General features: G+C 37.9%; 1 protein-coding gene across 2 annotated transcripts in view; it reads left to right on the top strand.

Annotated features, from left to right (window-relative positions):
- The window catches only part of CYTH3 (cytohesin 3), a 53353-nt gene that overhangs the window by 10225 nt on the left and 25270 nt on the right, over positions 1–17858 (top strand). For both annotated transcript variants that reach the window (XM_086759863.1, XM_086759862.1), the window contains exon 2: positions 17228–17310. In XM_086759863.1, coding sequence (XP_086615989.1) covers positions 17228–17310 — 83 coding nt within the window. The remainder of the gene's footprint in view (positions 1–17227; positions 17311–17858) is intronic.

Raw genomic sequence — 17858 nt, 5'->3', positions numbered from 1 at the left:
CATCTAAAGTAAAGAGAATATACGTTATGTTATTGTTCTTATTTTGCTGAAAACTTATTTTCCTGTTTTATTTGCAACCTTGTGTTGTAAGCCTGAAAAAGTAACATGTGCTATGAAGGGGAAAGGTTGGGTGAAATTGGTAATCTGAATTAAATACAAATAATACTCTAGAGTTTATGGAGCCTGTGGGTGGGTGGACTTGGCATATATCTGTTGTGGTATGTTAGACTTGAAAGACCATATGGAGATGATTATTTTCTGGCATTTTGTAGTAAAAGTTTTTTAAGAAGGTTTTTTTAATTTTTTTTTTCTTTAGAAAAGAAATGAAGAGTACAAAGAATAACTTCAGTTTGCATTGAGTAATAAAATAGTTTGTTGTAGTAGCATATGGAAAAATGTTTTTTTCAAAGGTAAGCTGCTAAAAGAAGTTCTCCTACTGTTTTCCTATTGGCTTTCTTGTTTTCTGAAGGCAGCCAAAGATCCTGTGCAGCTGGGACTAATACAGGATCCAGCTGTAACATTCTTTATTGTTGTTCAGATGTCCGGTGATGGTCAAATCTAAGTTTTATTGTGTGGAAATTCGGTAAAGGAAAAGGGTAGGGTGGGAAAAAAAGTGACTCTCTATAAAAATATTCCAGTAAAAGCAACAGGAACTAGGAGTATCCATTTCAGAACCCTGCCATAAATCCCATCCTGAAATACTTAAACGCCTTCAGATTTTGCTCTAGACTTTAAGTCATCTAAGAGCTCTTGGTTTATTTTTTAAACAGAAATGAATGTAGCTGATTGGAGTGGGAAGGTGGGAGTTCTTTTGGATTGCTTATGGGAGAAGATACCAGTTTCTCATTCAGGGTACAAGGTTTTAGTTAAAACAAAATTCTTTACTCTCTTTAAGGTATTGGTACAATATGTAATGCCACAATGTGGAGTATATAAAACAGTTTTGATTTTTCTAATTTCAGTTACACTGTGCTTCACTAGTATTTGTTTTACAGACCCTAAGTATATAGGTAGGGGAGAAGTCTAATATTTTTCTGTTCAGTTTGGTTTACCTTTGGTATGTTTGGTGCTTTCAACTTTGTAGAAGATGCCTTGGATTGAGATTAAACAAAGTAAATGAGCAGTGCAGCAGGTATGCAGACCAATGAGAATACTTGGTGATGATCCAAATAATGCATTCTTTTTTCTTTCAAAACAGTTTGTTTTTTTCCCTTGTTAAAAAAGTTGTATTTCTTAAGTTTCTTTATAATTGTAGCCAGTTATCCTGTTTCTTAATTGCTTGCGACCAGTGATGTCAGTGTAGAAATGCACTGTCCTTTATGTATCTGTTTCCTTTCCAGATCTTCCTTCCAAACTTAGCTTGCTGATGGAGTCCATCAAATAGCTACCTGAATTTCAGAATTATTTAACTGTTACTCAGTGTTTAATTTTGAATGTCATTACTCAATCAGTTTGTAATTGCGCTAGTCTAATTTAATAAGTTTAGTAACAATAGTACACAAATTTTAAGTCCTAATTGACTGGAAGAGCTAGCTTGAAATACTGTAAGTTATTGCCATTACTAGTGACAGTGAAAGGCATTTTAAAATGTAACTGCTGTCTCAAACATAATACTGGACAGTATTAGCACATTCCTTTCCATGCGCCTTAATTGGTTCTTGATTTTAATTCTGTTACTGGGGGAGGGGTGGGGGGGGGGGGGGATGCAAAAAAGGAGAAAGATTTGTGGTTGGTCTGTTGGCTGATGGACAGCCTGGCATTCTAACACAGTGCTAGAACATAACAGCAATAACGATTTATTTTCCTTCCTGGGCTGGTAGGAGCTGATCTGTGACTTCAAAGTGGAAATAAAATGTGGACAAAACAGTGTGCTTTGAAAGCAAAACAGTTCTAAGACAAATCAATTACAGTGCAAAAATATCTATGATGTCCATATAGCAGTGGAAATGTAATAATTTTTGGAGTTCTTGAACATGGTCACCAATGCCAACGGTAAGGATGAGGAGGTTTTGTTTCAGTGGCAGGGCTGCTGCCATCTATGACAATAACAGTTGATACTATTTACATGGTGACTGAATTAATTAACTATCAATGTGTTTTGTAAACCTGCAACGCAAATTTTTTTTTTTTTTTTTTTTTTTTTTTAGATTGGCATGTGTTTGTTCTTCTGTTTAATTAAGCAAATAATGACACTTACTTTGCTCTGTTACTGCACTGGGTGATGTATATTGTGTACCTAGATTCCAGTGTTGGTCAGATTGTTTCCTCTCCCAAACACTCTTGTTTTTTATCTTCTTTTTATTTGATCTTCTTTTTTAATGCAGTATTATAAATTGATACAAGGCAAATAATTTGCTTTCCCTCTTTTTTTTTTTTTTTGACATTGCAATGATTAAATAAGCACTACTACTTCATTTTATCTTTGTTTTGCAAGAATGGCAGTCAAAGTTCTTTTCTCCCCATTTTTAAGGGTTATGATCTTTATTTGAATTGTGAAGAGCCTAAAGGAATCTCTTTCAGTTTAATGGTCGTCTTGAAGTGCAGGTCAACTTACACTGCATTTTGCAAAATTGGTTGTATGTAGACTCTACCAACGTCAAAGACCATGACAGTACAGCAAATAGAATAAGAAACTTCGCTTACAAATTTGCTTTAAGATGCTTTAGCTGCATGCATGATAAGGAAACTTCAGAAAATATTTGTGGCTTGAGAATAAAATCTGCCAGCTAAATTAAAGAAAGTAGCATGATAATGGCTTGCCTCTTTGAGAGAGAGAACGCTGCATTTCAGCTGTTCCTGCATTGTGTTTTTTTCCGGAGCTCATATGGACGTAAGAGATTATTTTTCTAATATGACGGGAGAACATCAAGAGGTCCTTTTCACACATGAGAAATAATAGTGTGGCAATTCTACAAAAGTTTTGGCTTTTCACTACCTCATTTTACATTTTGAAGAAAAAGTTTCCTGCTGAACCAACACATGTTAGCCTGATAGCATTTTCCTGTATTTGAATTGTGAACAGTCAGATGACTCAAAAAAAAAAATTATGTTATAGCAGATAGGGTTTTAACGTAGAATATGTGCATACAATAAATCTATTCAACTAATCAGTCTGCTTCCTTTCCCTCCCACTCCCTTGCAGCTGCAAGTTCATCAGCTTCTGCTACTATATCTAGCTTCCTCTTGAGACTTTCTGGAACAGAGTTAACAGTGGTGGCAGGCATTAACGAACAATGTCGTGATTATATTCTGCGGGTCTGTATAAGTTGTCATTTTCCATTGCTACTAATTCTTATGGAAACTATGTCATCTATTTTGTACGAGCATATTATGTGTGCCATGCAAAGTTGCATGTGGCTGTATTTAGTGGAAACATGTACATCATTGTTAAATCAGTAGAAAATATTTTTTTTAAATTTCATTAGTGACCAATCTGGCATTTAAAATGGAAAATTGATGGTAAGACTTTATTTTCATAAGTTCTTAGCTAGAATAATGCAGGATGGCTAGACTTCCATTGATAGTTAGTTTGTAATTAATTACACTTTTAGGTTCCTTGGGGTATTATAAGACATTTTTTAAGGTACAACTGTGGAAGAATTCAAGAAAAATGAAAACTAGAGATGCTTCCATTTGTCTTAGTAGTTATAAACCTTCATGATAAAATACTTGCAGTCAGATCTAATGGAATCTAACAGCCTGGTTAAAAACTTGTGTAACAGTTATTTTTGTTGACATTTTTTCTTTAAAGGATCAGAATGTAATCATTCAGAACTAGCTTCTGTACGTTTAGAGATGCTGGCTAAACATCTGCAGCTTCTCTTGGATGTGGTACTGGGGTGTTCTGTTTGAGCTTCAAGTACTTCAACAAAGTTTTAAGATCCAATTTATTAAAACATTGAAGAGATGGTAGGACAGGTGCCGTATGGAAAAATATTTTAGAACTAGTTTTTGTGTGATTTTGCAGTGGACTGTAGACTGCTGCCTGTCTAGGTGTGTGCTGTCAGGATTAGATGATTGTTGGTGGCAAAAACATACGCCTAATACTTTTATTACCAACCACTTTTCTAAGTTGGGAAATACTTAAAGCAATAAAGAGTTGAATGGTATTCTCCAGGTGTTCTGCACTCACTGCTGTATTGTCAGTGTTCCTGAAATAAGGAATAATGTCTAAACTGCATTAACAAGTTTTCTCATTACTTGTTGCATGAGCTGTGCCGGCAGAGTTGCAGACGCTGTTGCTATAGACTGCTTGACAGAAGTTACAACTTGGTATTTCTGGTTGCCCTAAGGCAAATTTTGGATGGTTGCAAGTACGTTAATATGAGTCAGGGTTTTTTTCAGCCTTACACAAAGTTCGTCTTTGTGTAGTGAAAGCTCGTGCCAGGTAGAGCACTGCTCTGAAGAAGAGACTAACTCTTTGGAAAGGTGCTTAGCAGAGGCTACATATAACCGCATTGTCTGTGAAGCTGGTATCTGCAGGTAAAGAAAATAATGATTTTCTGTAGCTTTTACTCATTCAGGAAATGATATCTTTAATTGTCACCTTTTGTGTCAGGTTGAGGGGTAGCAGAACTAAAGCATTTGGTCCCACTCAATTGTTTCCCAGTCAACAAAAATGTTTCCTATTTGAGCACGGCAGGATGAAGTGGAAATCTGAAATAATTTTTATTAACAGGACCAGCAGGAGCTGATGGATTTTAAGAGCTTGAGGGCTGAATGACAGTTAGTTGCTTAAAATTTTAAAATCTCTATTCATTTTCATGGAAAATGCTGCATTTTATATGCTGTGAGTCAGAGACATCGAGAGTAATAAAACTAAATTGCTTAGATCTTTGAAGTTGTAGGGATTTTTTTTTTTGTAAAGTACTTAGCTGAGAAAAAACGATTAAATTATTTGAAAATAAAGCATGAAAGATTATATGTTCAGATTATTTTTCACTGATCTCTGGAAGGAATGCAATGTTTTTGCCAATATCGGGCAGAAAAACAGCTTAGAAAGGGCAATGTAATATTTTAGCAGATCTGGTTAAAACTGTTAGGGAAAGTTTAAATAGAAAGAATGTATTTATTCAAATTAATTTTTTTTATCAGAGTGCCAGAAGGTCTGCTTTGAGTATGAAAAATCTTTCTTTTTGTAACATAGAACTTATGTCTACATTTACAACAATTCAAGCGTATGCTGAATGTGCTCTATTTTGGAAGTATGGTGAGCCGGATTTGGTATAAACTGCTGATGGTCTTTTGCCAAGCAAAGAATGGGAGACCAGGGGTTTGACCTTATGGTAAGTGGATCCATCCAGCAAACTTCTTATCAGTGGACCAGATAAAAAGCTCTTTTATATCTGGATTAGTGACCTGTCAAGCTAATTGTTTCATGGTGTGATGGCAACCAACAATTCACAGAAGCTAAATACACTCTTTTCTGAGGAATCTGAAAATACAGTCTTAAACTAAGCTTTACGCTTCCTTCACTAACGAATATGAATAAATTCTGACCTATCTTAGTGCCTTCTCAGGCTACACGACACAAGGCCGATAGGCTTGTGGATGTAATGGCAAGAAGCTGGAGCAATTCAAGCTTGAGATGGCGAAGAAGTGAAGATACTGTATTACCCATAGCGCGTTTCTCTCCCAAGTACTGCAGCTCGGTGGTTTCCATAGCAGGTAGCAGGGTTATGTTTTTGGCAGAGACTGCAGGGACTTCGAAGGCTTACACAACATCAGGCATTGTGCATCCTGGAATTCATCTTGTTCTGGAGGAAGGTAAATGCTGCTTGAGCAGTTATTTGGTAGGTGAGAGTCCTATATGGCACTTGTGGCTTTGGAGACATTCTTCAGAGAATGAAGATTGCTTTCAAATCCAGCAGTTGCTCCACCTCCTTCTGTGTGCAACTGATCTTGGAAAATGAATAAATAGAAAGCTTCTGCAATAGGTGCTGCTTCTGAAATCTAACTCCAGAGCTGTGTCAGGCAGGGATGGGGGAAGGGGAAAGATGAACTTTGCCTTGCTTTTTCTGAAAATTGGATTTGTGTGCTGCAGAAATCGACAGCAATCCTGAGTTACTGGCTAATGCTCTCTGCTAATGAGTGAAGTACAGCGAGCAGCTCCCTTATTGCCAAGAGTGGATGTTACTGGAAATTTGTGAGAGAAGGACTGTCTGAGCCCCAGATATTTTGCTGGGAACATGGTAGGTCTGATGAGTTGTGCCTGAATCTCCAGCAGGATTTGAATACTGGTGGACGGCCACAGGGGCTGGGCTCCGGGACCCCCCTGCAGCTGCTGCGTGACATTCCTCTCAATTTTCCATGCTGCTACTTGAAATGGATCTGACAGGAATGCCTGCTACTACTCCAGTGTGTTTGCTTTTCAAGTCTTTTTTTCCAGGGTCTATCCTAGGAAAAAATGTAGGGACATGCCAGCCAACCATTTCCCTCTCCCCAGTAACTGAGAGTGCTGTGGGAAACACAGCTGTTTTATAAGGGCAAAGCTGAAACACATTGCTACAATTTTATTTTTTTTTCCTTCTCATAACATCATTTCGAAAGCTGAAGGGATCAGTTTGTTCTTGTTTACTACTTCCTCACCCAAGAGATGATGAAACGATCTCTGCATTCAGAAGGAGTAGTCCTATCCTTCATGTGAGATGCTTGGATCCTGGAGCTGAAAGCTGTCTAGGTTGGCAGCAAGACCTCTGTGGTTAGTCCAGTCATTCACAGAGACTACTAGAAGTTGTGTGCCAGTGGGACGTGGAGTATCCCTGCTTTCCTTTTCATCCATGCATACTGCTTGGGATTGCTGGGAGAGAGTCCTGTCCTAGTTGACAAGGAAAAGGAGTCGACAGAGGGGATTTGGTGTCCTGTGAGTAGTTTAAACTTTGCCTCATACTCTGCAGAGTTACTAGGACTCATCCCAAACCCTCTGAAGTGAACACCGAGCCAAACCCTGGTCGGTGGCAGCAGTACTTCAAGCAGTCCAGCTTCCCAGTCTGTATGGGCTTCCACTTGTTCAGCCTGTTTCCCATCGGCAGTTTGTGCTGATCACTCTCCTGTGCTGGTCAGCTGAAGAGTACGTATAGGACCACTTTTGTTCCCTTACAGGAGAGTGACTTTGGTGATGGCTGATGGACTGGAGGTAGTCCAGTGCTAACAATTTCTCATTTTACATGAAAAGGGAGTGTAGTATATCCTACAAAGGTGTGTATTCTTTGCCAATTTGCCAATCTGGATTTGAACTAGATAATGCCTTCACATTATGTAGCATAATGTCAATCTGCTGAAGACTTGGTGGAAATCTGTTAAAGCTTGCATACCTAAAGTTTTGTCATCTTGCAGTTGTTCAAAACAACAGTGTTTTTTAGTTACTGTCAGTGATACCTGTGTATTGGCTCAATCAGAAGTGAGCTGCACTGTCATAGGAATTGGTCCTAGGACCATCCAGTCCCTTTCCATTTCATACTTTGTGTAGTTCTGTGTAGTAACAGAGTACACTTTTATCGGGCAAAATCATAAATGCCCCCTTAAAAGGTACATGCTGCTTCTGTTCTACAGCTTAAAACATCTTACTCTTGGAAAGCTACATTTATATGTCTTAATTTCAGAATTTTCTCTTCCTGCTGCAGGCAAGCAAAATCCACTGCTCTTTTGCTGCCCTTTCTTTGCACTGGAATGAATGAAGGGTTTCAGTTAAACATGTGATATCTTTAATGTGTCACTTAGCTATGCTGTGCATACTTGGCATGGTGATCTGTCCCTTTCACCTCCTAGATAATGCTGAGAGGGAACCCTGATTTCCTTCCCAAGACTCCCACTTAAAACGTGGCTGTTGTTCTGTGCTGCAAGTGGCTGCGTTATTTGCTATCAGCTGTTACCCATGGTCTCTCCTGGAGTTACTGCTGGATCGTTCTCTTGCTGAGGTGCTAACATTTCTTATAACCAGGATCTTGCTATGAAAGTGAACAAAAGAAAGTCAGAATTTGCAGATTTTTTACTCTGTAAAGACTAAATTTTCTGTTAATGCTTACTGTAAGCAAAGGCTTTCAAATGCAAACATCAGAGAAAAATTATTTGATTTCTGTAGCACCAAGTAACCTACCTATTTGTTTCTCCAGCTTTGCACAGATGAGTGCTCCATAGAGAGAAAACTATTACTGAGTTCTCCTAAAATCATTTATCTGTGAGACTCTGCCTAGCAGCATACATACTGAGAGTGAGAAAAAGATAATTTGGTTCTGTTTGACAGTGTTTTGTCAGTCTGATGCGGTGTAAAGAAAAGGCTTGAGGCCTCTTATTTTTGGAAGGGTACTATCTGTGTTTATACTGGTGGTGTTACTATGCAAAGCTGATTTTGATCACTCCTCCCCATATTTGCTGTAGGGAAAAGAAATCAGATGCAGTCATTTTGTTAAAAAGTTGAAAGCCAAGTAAGAAAATTTTAAGGCAATATAAATGCACCACCTTCCCTAAAACAGCAAGACAATGCAAGACAGTGCATTCTTACTTACCGTGCTTGACGCTGTGAAGTATTAAATTTGTCCCACATTACTTTGATGTTACTGTTTTCCTGTTGAAAGAGGGCTATAATGTCAAGATGATGGTATAAGGGACAGTGCTTAGCTATAACATTGTAATCAGAATGATGATTCACCAGATTTCTTGAACAGTAATTGGTAACTGGTGCTAATGAAGGCGCGTATTATCTTGGGTAGTATTTCCTGTGTACGTGCTAATCTGTTCATGCCGCTCTCAAACACACACCACTGCAGTGTGGCCAACGTCTCCCGTTCTAATTTCTGCATTAGCTAGCATAAAATTTTTCTGCACTTCTTAAATATGCATGGCCATGCATATTTTAACACTTTATATTATTAATGCAAGTATTAATGTATTTGGGTAAGAGACTTAGAATGTCGTTAAACTCAGCTTTCTTTTCATATTCAGTAATTTGTATTTACATATTTTTAAAAGAAAAGTTGGTCCAGAAGCATCTTCTGATCTTGAAGCGAGAGTAGGGACTTCAAAAGAGAAGTGCTCCTAAAAGGAAATCCACACTTATCTATTTTTAATATCAGGTTGAACTACTTTCAGGATCTAGAGAATACAGGCTGTAAGGGTGGGGTTTGGGGCTGGGCGGGGCTGTTTGGGGCTGGCTGGTGTGGGGGGGTTGCTGTCCCCCGTACCTCTCTGCTGGCGGTGGTTACTGCTGCGCCTGTTGCGTTGGCTTGGGCAATTCCGTGTTCCTTCAGTGAAACTGTCTGGCCTGCTAAACTGGCGAAAAACAAACCCAGAAAAAATGAGATGCGGGCAGGATTGTACATCCAGGGGCAGAGCGATGCAGGGACGTAGGGGAGCCACTGTCAGCTCGCTGCCTGTGAAATCTTGCTCAGAGCTGGTCCCCGTGTGTGTTTTCTTTTCTACCTAAATTATGCTCCTTTTACTTTTACTTTGTTTTTGCAAAGCACTTGGTTTCCTAACTGAAATACATCAAAATGATGAAAGAGGGTATGTCATTGATATAAGATGTAAATAAGGTAAATAAAATGTAATCGTGGCCTTCAGTACGGCCTGCTCTTAAAAATAACAGCATGGACAGTAAAAAAAAGAAATACTCATTAACTTAAACACGCACTGCTTTCAAATGGCAAATATCTGTGTCAATGGCGTAATTAGGAACTAAAAAGCAAGGTAGGTCTCTCTCGAGTTCTTCCTATGGGCGTATCCGGCTAGCAAGGTGAAGATCTGCAAGCTGCTGTAAAGTACCGATTTGTGCTTCGGTGCTGTTAAGAAGGGCAGCTAATAGCTAGCAGCAGGGGTGAGCAGCTCCTGCGAGAGCTATGAAAAGCCTTTATTCTCTTTTGTTCCATTTCACAGCTGTTGTTGCTCATGTTATCTGCATACACAGTTTGTAAAGATACATATGCTGCAGTCGTTGCTGCAAACTCCTGTTCTGTCAGGTTCACGAAATGCATTTACCGTGGTTTATACTTCACAGACAGAAGCGTATTTGCAGGTATGGTGGTGAGGCAGCACTCTTCTGTGTGTGACAGCTGAAACCAACTGGTTTTTGGGAGGCAGGTAAAATGCATAGACTGGATCATATTTTTTTTTTTTTCCCCTCTAAATCAGTGTTATCTGGACTCTGATTTTGCACAATTTTTGGACTGCCTGCTTTCTTCTTGACTAGGGATGTTAATGCCAATTAAATTATACATGGCTATTTCTGACCGGGACAGAAACATAGTCTTCCCTTATTTGAAGTCATTCTTATGGGTTATAATAAATACTGTTTGTTTTTTACAAGGAATGATTTCACACTTGGTTATACAGGTACTGTGCTGCTTCTGTATAGAAGAAAAATGTATTTCATATTTCCAATTTTTTATGCTTTTATTTCAGCTTTTTAAAAATTTTTTTTAGAGAACAATGTGAATAACTGGTATAATTAAACCTACCTTGCAGTGGAAGTTAAAAAAAAAAAAACAAACAAAACCACAAACCAAAAAACAAACACGTCAAAGATTTAGTGGGTCATGTCAAGGGAAACCGTTTCCTTTAAATTCCTGAAAACATATTTTTATGTGGTAATAGGATTACTACTGTTAGGCATTTTTTCCCCTCACATTTTATTAGAAGCCCAAAAGGACGATATATTAACTATAACTTGTCTGTAAAGTATCTCCTTATCCTAGAATGAAAAATATTTTCGTGAACATCTTACGTGGTGTGATTTCCAGCAGCTGAACAATGAGAACGATGGATGAGAGTTTGAGGTTCTCGTCTGGGTTTGGCCACTAATGCGCTTTCTGGCCACGCTGTCCCTCGTGACTGAGAACTCTCAAAATAACTCTGCAAGCCATGGACTCGGTCCTAAATTCCTCGTACTGCTGACTGGTAATTTTTGTACGTGAAAGGATATTGTGTACAGGATTGTTTTTCCTCTTAATGGAAGTGCGATTGCTCTGATACTAGAACATGTTCAGCAGTGACTAAATAGCGAAGATTAGCAGAGTAAGGTAGTTAAAAGAAGGAAGCAACCAAATCCAGCTAGTTGTACTGACTGATTTTAATACAGATAGAGTTTGTTTTTGCACTGTGAAATAAATCTGCTCAGGAGGATGTCCTCCTACAAAAACCTCAATGGAATTTTCAATAGCCACAAGTGGTCACAGCTTTGTTTATGTATCTTGTCTGAAAGCTGGAAAATGTTCCTATAATTAAGCTTAAAAAAAGGGAACATGTAGGAGAAGGGAAGAGAGAATAGCCTGAGAATATCCGTTGAGGCAAATGTCCTGAGACAATCAGATTTGTTCTCAGAGATGAATGTGTATTATTTTAAAGGCCAGAAGAAACATGTCTACCCATTCCGTGTATGGGCGAGGGAGGATAGGTTTGTTTAGTTTTAAGCCTTGCGTTGTGTAAATATCTTTACTCTTGCAAGATGTTTCAGTTGCAGCAAAATTAAATTCCAGCTGATTGTTTTTTGCTTGGAATGGAAATACTTAAGACCACCAATTTGGGGCTGACACGGAAGAAGGAAAATATTTATTGTTATGAAACCAAAAAGTTGGTTGAGCAATGAGAGTCGGAGTGTTGTGTTACTTCATAAGTGGAATTACAGAATTAGTGTTTTATCTATGGTTAGATATTGTTAGATGTTTGCTTTCTGATGGCTGTGGATTGTATTACTGTATCCTCTTGAGAGACTGAACTTAGAATTCTGTTGAAGTGGTGGAGTGAGGTCGCTTTACACCTTGGCCAGTGACTGCCAATTGAAAGGCTAGTAAGTAAAAAAAAAAAAAAAAAAACCAAAACAAAAAAACCCCACAGGAATACACAGGAGTTTTGGTTCATATCACTGGAGAGCTGTAAAAGATTTAATTTTTGCTACTGCAAAATATTATGTTGTTGGGGTATGGACTTGGAAAGTACTAGATTTCTGTCTCCTGTTATGGGATTTGCTCCCGATTTTCACTGACCTGTGGGACTTTCTTTGCAAGTTGATCTGTTGCAGTTCTTTCTCAATCTGGAAAATATTTTTTTTTTTGGGGTCTGCTTGCTGAAAAATGATTTTTATGTCTTCATAAATGCCAGAGTTCTGGGCTAATGCTCTTGTTTCGATACTGTACTTGTGTTGTCAGTAGCAGAAAGTTATTTAGCAGTGACATCACAACTGCAGGACAATACACTGATTTCAGGGGCAAGCTACAGTTTGGGTTTTGTTTGCTTTATTTTCCTAACACATTTGTTACCTGTATTAAAAGTATGTATTCCAATAAAGGTTTCTTCACAGGAAATTAATTTATGTACATTTAGATCAGTTACAATAATTGAACAGAGATGGGCCAATTGGAAGATATTAATTTTTTTCTTTTTTTTTTCTTTTTTTTTTTTTCCCTAGTGGTAGTAGGAGTAGTATTGGTAGCAACGTATATGGTGTTGTGTTTTCATCTCTTACTACTTGGCCAAGATTATAATAATTTGTCCTTTCAACAACTTTGTTCCTTTAAATAAAATACCAGTACACATATTGCCTTTCTATTTAGTACTCGTTGAAACTCTGAACTTTTAGCAAAAGGAAGCGCTCTTCCAGTAAGCTAAAAGGCTTTCACACAAATGACTTACATTAGTACATTGTTTTTCTTTAAAGATTAGAAGATAGCGTGAAAGCATGCTGCAACTGCATTTTTTTCACTATACTGAAATGCTTTTGCTCTTTTTTAGTATTTAAATGTTCGTGCCAACTCCTCCCATCCTGTCTACTTTGTGTTTAGAATTGGTGAAATACAAGAAACCTGGAACTGACTCAGAGAGGACAGCTAGAAAATCTGTCTTACAGAACAATTATGTAATAAGTGCTCTATGAGCTCTTCTATGCAGAAGTTACCTGAACACAAGGCTCGAAAAGGCAGAAGTGTTCTAGCTGCTGAAGTCAAAAAAGTGGCCTATGGAAGCGGTCTTGCCAGGGCGGATTATGACTTGTCATGGATCTGCAACATTTGCTTAGAACTGTAAGGATGTTTTAAAGCACTGTGGTTATTGTTTGGCCATTTTTGATCTCCTGTTTGCTTGCCATGAGTCTAATATCAGCCTTGACTCCAAACCTTTCAACTGTGGTCTTCAAATTCTTTTAATAAGTAAAATAGATATTTTTCTTTTCAAACTGGAACACCTGGGCAGCACAGCTCTACGGGTTTGCTTTCCAAAGAAAAGCATTTTCAGGCTCTCACTGTGGTTCCTGCATTGCAGGTTGCATAAGGCACCTCGTGCTCAAGTTAAACTCAAATGGCAATCAGTCCCTCTATCACTGAGGAAATATTTTATGTATTTAAAACTCTACAACCTATTTCTAAATGTTTTCTAGGTGTTTTTGAGTCCTTAAGGATCAATTAAAAGCAAAGAATAATGGACGCGAAGAACATGGAGTAGATCCTTACTTTTCATTGTAAGGAAAAGGTTTAACTAATGGTGGGTGCCCGTTTTTGTTAGTGGGGTTTTTGTTAGCTGCAGTCATGTATCTTCCACTCTTTGTTTCCTTTCAGGTACGGTAGTGTCATGGATTAGCCCTACTTAGCAGCTAAAATGCTCACTCTCCCCTTACAGTCCCCCATGGTAAGGGAGGAGAATTGGTAAAGAAAAGAAGGCAAAACTCATGGGTTGAGATAAAAACAGTTTAGGAGAACAGAGGAAAATAAAACAGGGATGGAAAACAAATAAAGAAAACCAACAACAGAAAATACTCAAACACATAATTTACAGTACAATAGTGCATGGTAGATCCTGATGCCCAGCTCCCTCCTGAGTAGCAGAACCTCCCCTCAGCACCATCCCCACTTTATGCACTGACCAGGGGGTCACAGGGTGACCCTGGGGCTCATTTGGGTAACCTGTCCCAGCTGGGGACTAATTGGTAACCTACCCCAGCTGTGTCCCCAGCCACAGGGGCCTCCAGCTCCAGCTCCTCTCCCAGCTCAGGTGAAAATTAATTCTGTCCTAGCTGGAACCAGGACAGGTAGGCACATCCTCCAATGTTAGTGTTTCAAAAGCCTTCATTGAAATACAGAAATCTTGTCAATTTTTGTTTTAAGAGAGAGAATCGAAACAACAGGGACAATAGACATAGCCTCCTGGAGCAGACACCTTCAGCCTCTCAAGTTGCAGGCTGTAATGCCACATACAGTCTCTTAAGAACCCTTTTTGGGGTGTCTTTATTTTCCCATTGATATGTTTTCTTATCAGGATGAACAGCAGCACTGGAGAAGGGGGGCAGTAATGATACACAGCCAACAGAAGAATCAGAAGAAGGGAAACATCTTCAGTATCTTGCACACATGCCAGTTTGTAGTGACGATAGGACAGTGCACTTAGGGGTCCTCCTGACAAGTCAGTCATCCCTTCTCTGTGCTGGAAATGGGAGCGGAAGTAAAATACTGACCATACTAATAGTTTCTGGAAGCTGAGCAGTCCTGTAACTGCCACTCGGTTGTGTCCTTGTTCTTCTGTTCTTATGAAAAGATACGGGAATCTTTTGGCTCTGATATTAATACCGTTATTTAAAGATGTTGCATTAATGTGCAGTTTTCTCTAAGTGCTGTCTTCTAAGTGCTCTCTAAGTGCAGAATCTTCTTTTCCAGCAGACTTTTCTTGTCTAGCATCTGGCAGATAGATACTTGATGTTATTTCCTAATGCAAAAGGCAGTCCGACTCCATTTAGTTTATTTTTTTTGTCTAACAGGATCATTAATTACTGTGAGGGTTTTCTCTCTGCTGTGACTGTGATCAAAGGAAAGGGAAAAACACAGCAGACAGTCTTTGGGTGCTGTAGGAAAAGGATTGAGGTGTTTGCTATCTTTTCTTTGGTGGATTGCTTTAGTACAGAAAACTCAAAATTTGTGTTGATTCCAGATAGCAACTTCACTTATTCTGGATATTCCAAAGCTAGCCCAAGGAGCTTTCACTGCGCGGTAATGTAAGGGAGAAGAAACTGCAGTACCACTCGCTGACATTCTGCGTTGGGAAGAGTTTGTGATGGTAGCTAATGCAGAGATTTTGTAACTCAGCTTGAATAAAAATCAAGCACCATCTATGAATTCTAAATATTTAATACTTTAATATTTTCTCTTTGGGTTCTGATTAGTATTGCCAGTTGCCAACAAAGAGGAGAGTTTCCAAAATGTCTGCTGTGGCAAAAAGTTAAAAAAATAAGAATTATTACTAATACTGGTACTGCAAAATTCTAATCTAATTTCATCTGCTGATGTAATACTGCAAAAATACTTTAAGGATACTTCCTTAAAGTAAGTGTACTTTCTAGCTAAGAGAGTGATTGATTATATACAGTTTGCCTTTCAGTATTGGGTAACAGTCTTCTCTTTTTTTTTTTTTTTTTTTCTTCCCAATTGTCAGTCCTCAGTTAACTGCTTGGTATATTTGTGGTATGTGTATGTACGTACTATGCATCTAGAAATAAAATCTCTTGAGTTTTGATGGTTTCAGGTCTTAAAGTATACATGTAAGACACAGATGTGATGTAGACATGTGTATTTGTAAAGTTTGATGTGAAAAGAATCGAATCAGTATTTGCATGCAAGGAGTTTTTAGGAGTGGGTGGGTTTCTGATAAGACGAAGGGAAAAAGCAGGTAAACATACTGAAGTCTGGTATTCGTTCAACAGAATACTGTTATTTCCTAAACTGGAAGTAATTTAATTATCTTTGTGTCTGGAGTAGTTAAATGAGATCATTTACCATAATTACTTCATTTCTAATGAGGTCTGTTGCCATTTGGATTTTATGTTATGATTCAAATCCTAGAAAGAAAGGAGCTTAACCACTGGATGTTAAAAATAAATCAATATATTTCATTGATAAGATTTGAACAGAGGCTGTGTTTCAAATGCATCTTTAAAAATCTCCTGTCAAGCTGAATCTTTGCTTGTGATCCTGTTGCTGCAGTCTGTTACTTGTGTATGTGACATAAAGAAACAGCTTTGGCCGTCCCAAATGACAGGATTTGTGTTGTTTTGCTGTTGGGACAGAATCATTTAAATATCTTAATAATGATTTTTGTTGTTCCATTTTACTGAGCTAGAAGGAAAAGCTGTTCTATAATTAAGGAGCTATTTCCAAGAAAGTGGGTAGCATTAAGTATGTTATTATAGGCTTGTTGCAAAGGAGGTCAATATTTGTGGTTTATGTCTAGTGCTCTACAAGTGAGTGAGAGTAATCTATGTCCAAAGTAGTGTCTTGCTAGGGAAAAATCTAGCTGCCCAAGGAAAGCAGAGTTTTTATGTGAATAACTTCACGTTTGCTGGTTGTCAGGCAGGGACTACGGGTGAGTGGCCAATGCTGAGTGAGTGACAGCCATAGCTGGGTACAGAAAAACGTTGGCATCTTCAATAGCAAGTAATTTTTATCAACAGGGTAACATATTTGTTCTAGGATAGCCAAGGAAAGACCTAAAATTGTCTTAAATACTTCAGACTCACTTAAATGATGCTGTATGTTTATATATATATATACACACACACATGTTTATATGTAAGTTTGTGGTATGCTGTGGTAAGTAACTGATTCTGACTGTATATTTTTGTATATTTGTATATTTCTTGTATTTGCTGTTAAGCATGTTAGTAGTATTGTACTGAGCTGCGTCTCTGCTCTACGAAACAACCAAGTGAAGGGATACTGCTAAAATTGTGATGTTGTCTGAAACCAGCATCAGGATACACATCTCGTATCTAGCTTTGGCTATGCTTTGTCTTTTTTCCCTGAAAGATTGTCATGTCTTTTGAATCATAATTCTTTTACGTGAAGAATTTTGGTCTGCTACTGAAATAAGTGGAATGATATCAGACTTGAATTTGGCAATTAAGCTGTAGAGCCAAATCTTACCATATGTTATATGATAACAAGTTTCCTTTTGTTGTCTAGCTTTCTTTTGTGAGATAGATTCTGTCTATAGTCATTCATTCAATTACCTTACTTATGATTTTATAAAGTAGAATTCCAATAAACTAGGTTTGAGTGTTTGGGGTGGGGGGGTTGGTTGTGGTTTTTTGTTTTGTGGTTTTGTTTTATTATTATTATTTTTTTTTTGGAAGATGATCTCAGCTAAAAAGAATTGCCCTGATGTTTCATGTAAACTTACTTTTATTAATCAGGTTTATTCAGTTTTCTGCGATGAGATATGTTTACAAATGCTAAAGACTGTACATTTTGGTCTATTCCAGTGCCTGATGACCTCTCCATAGAAGAAAGAGAAGAGCTTTTAAATATTCGTCGCAGGAAAAAAGAACTGATTGATGATATTGAGGTAATTGGCTTATCTGTAGAGATCCTTAGAAGATTGCTTCAGTAGATTAAGTTACAGTAAACTGCATACCTAGGTGTGAATTCCAGGTGATGGTCTTAAAAACAAATAAATGGCTTAACCTAAATATTACTCATAATGCATAGGATTTATGCATCATTTGTGTGCTTTTTAAAATGGTAACTTCTGTATTTATGTAATGCAATATGTGCATATGTACACATTTGATTTGTGTAATCAAGAACTCATTAAACAGCAGATTTGCATACAGGATAGGAGTGAGTGAGAAATCTGGGTAAAGAAATCTGATACTGAGATTGGTAATGGCAGTTTGGTCTTGATGCTCTGATATGAGCACGCAGTGGGAGTTCAGATCCCTGTGTTTTAACAGTCATCCACGTGTGGTAAAATCTTTAAGCTGAATATCTAAGTATGCCATAAGATTCATCACTTTTCTTCAGGTGACTAGCAAATATAAGAAAATAAAACCTAACTGATCATATTAATATATGATAGATGATTTAAAAAACTGTTTTAATGTAGGTTAACAT

This window comes from Chlamydotis macqueenii, chromosome 15 (assembly GCF_036417535.1).
Source record: "Chlamydotis macqueenii isolate bChlMac1 chromosome 15, bChlMac1.mat, whole genome shotgun sequence".
NCBI lineage: Eukaryota > Metazoa > Chordata > Aves > Otidiformes > Otididae > Chlamydotis > Chlamydotis macqueenii.
The sequence above is the reverse complement of the archived record's forward strand: the minus strand, read 5'-3'. Positions and strand labels throughout refer to the sequence as shown.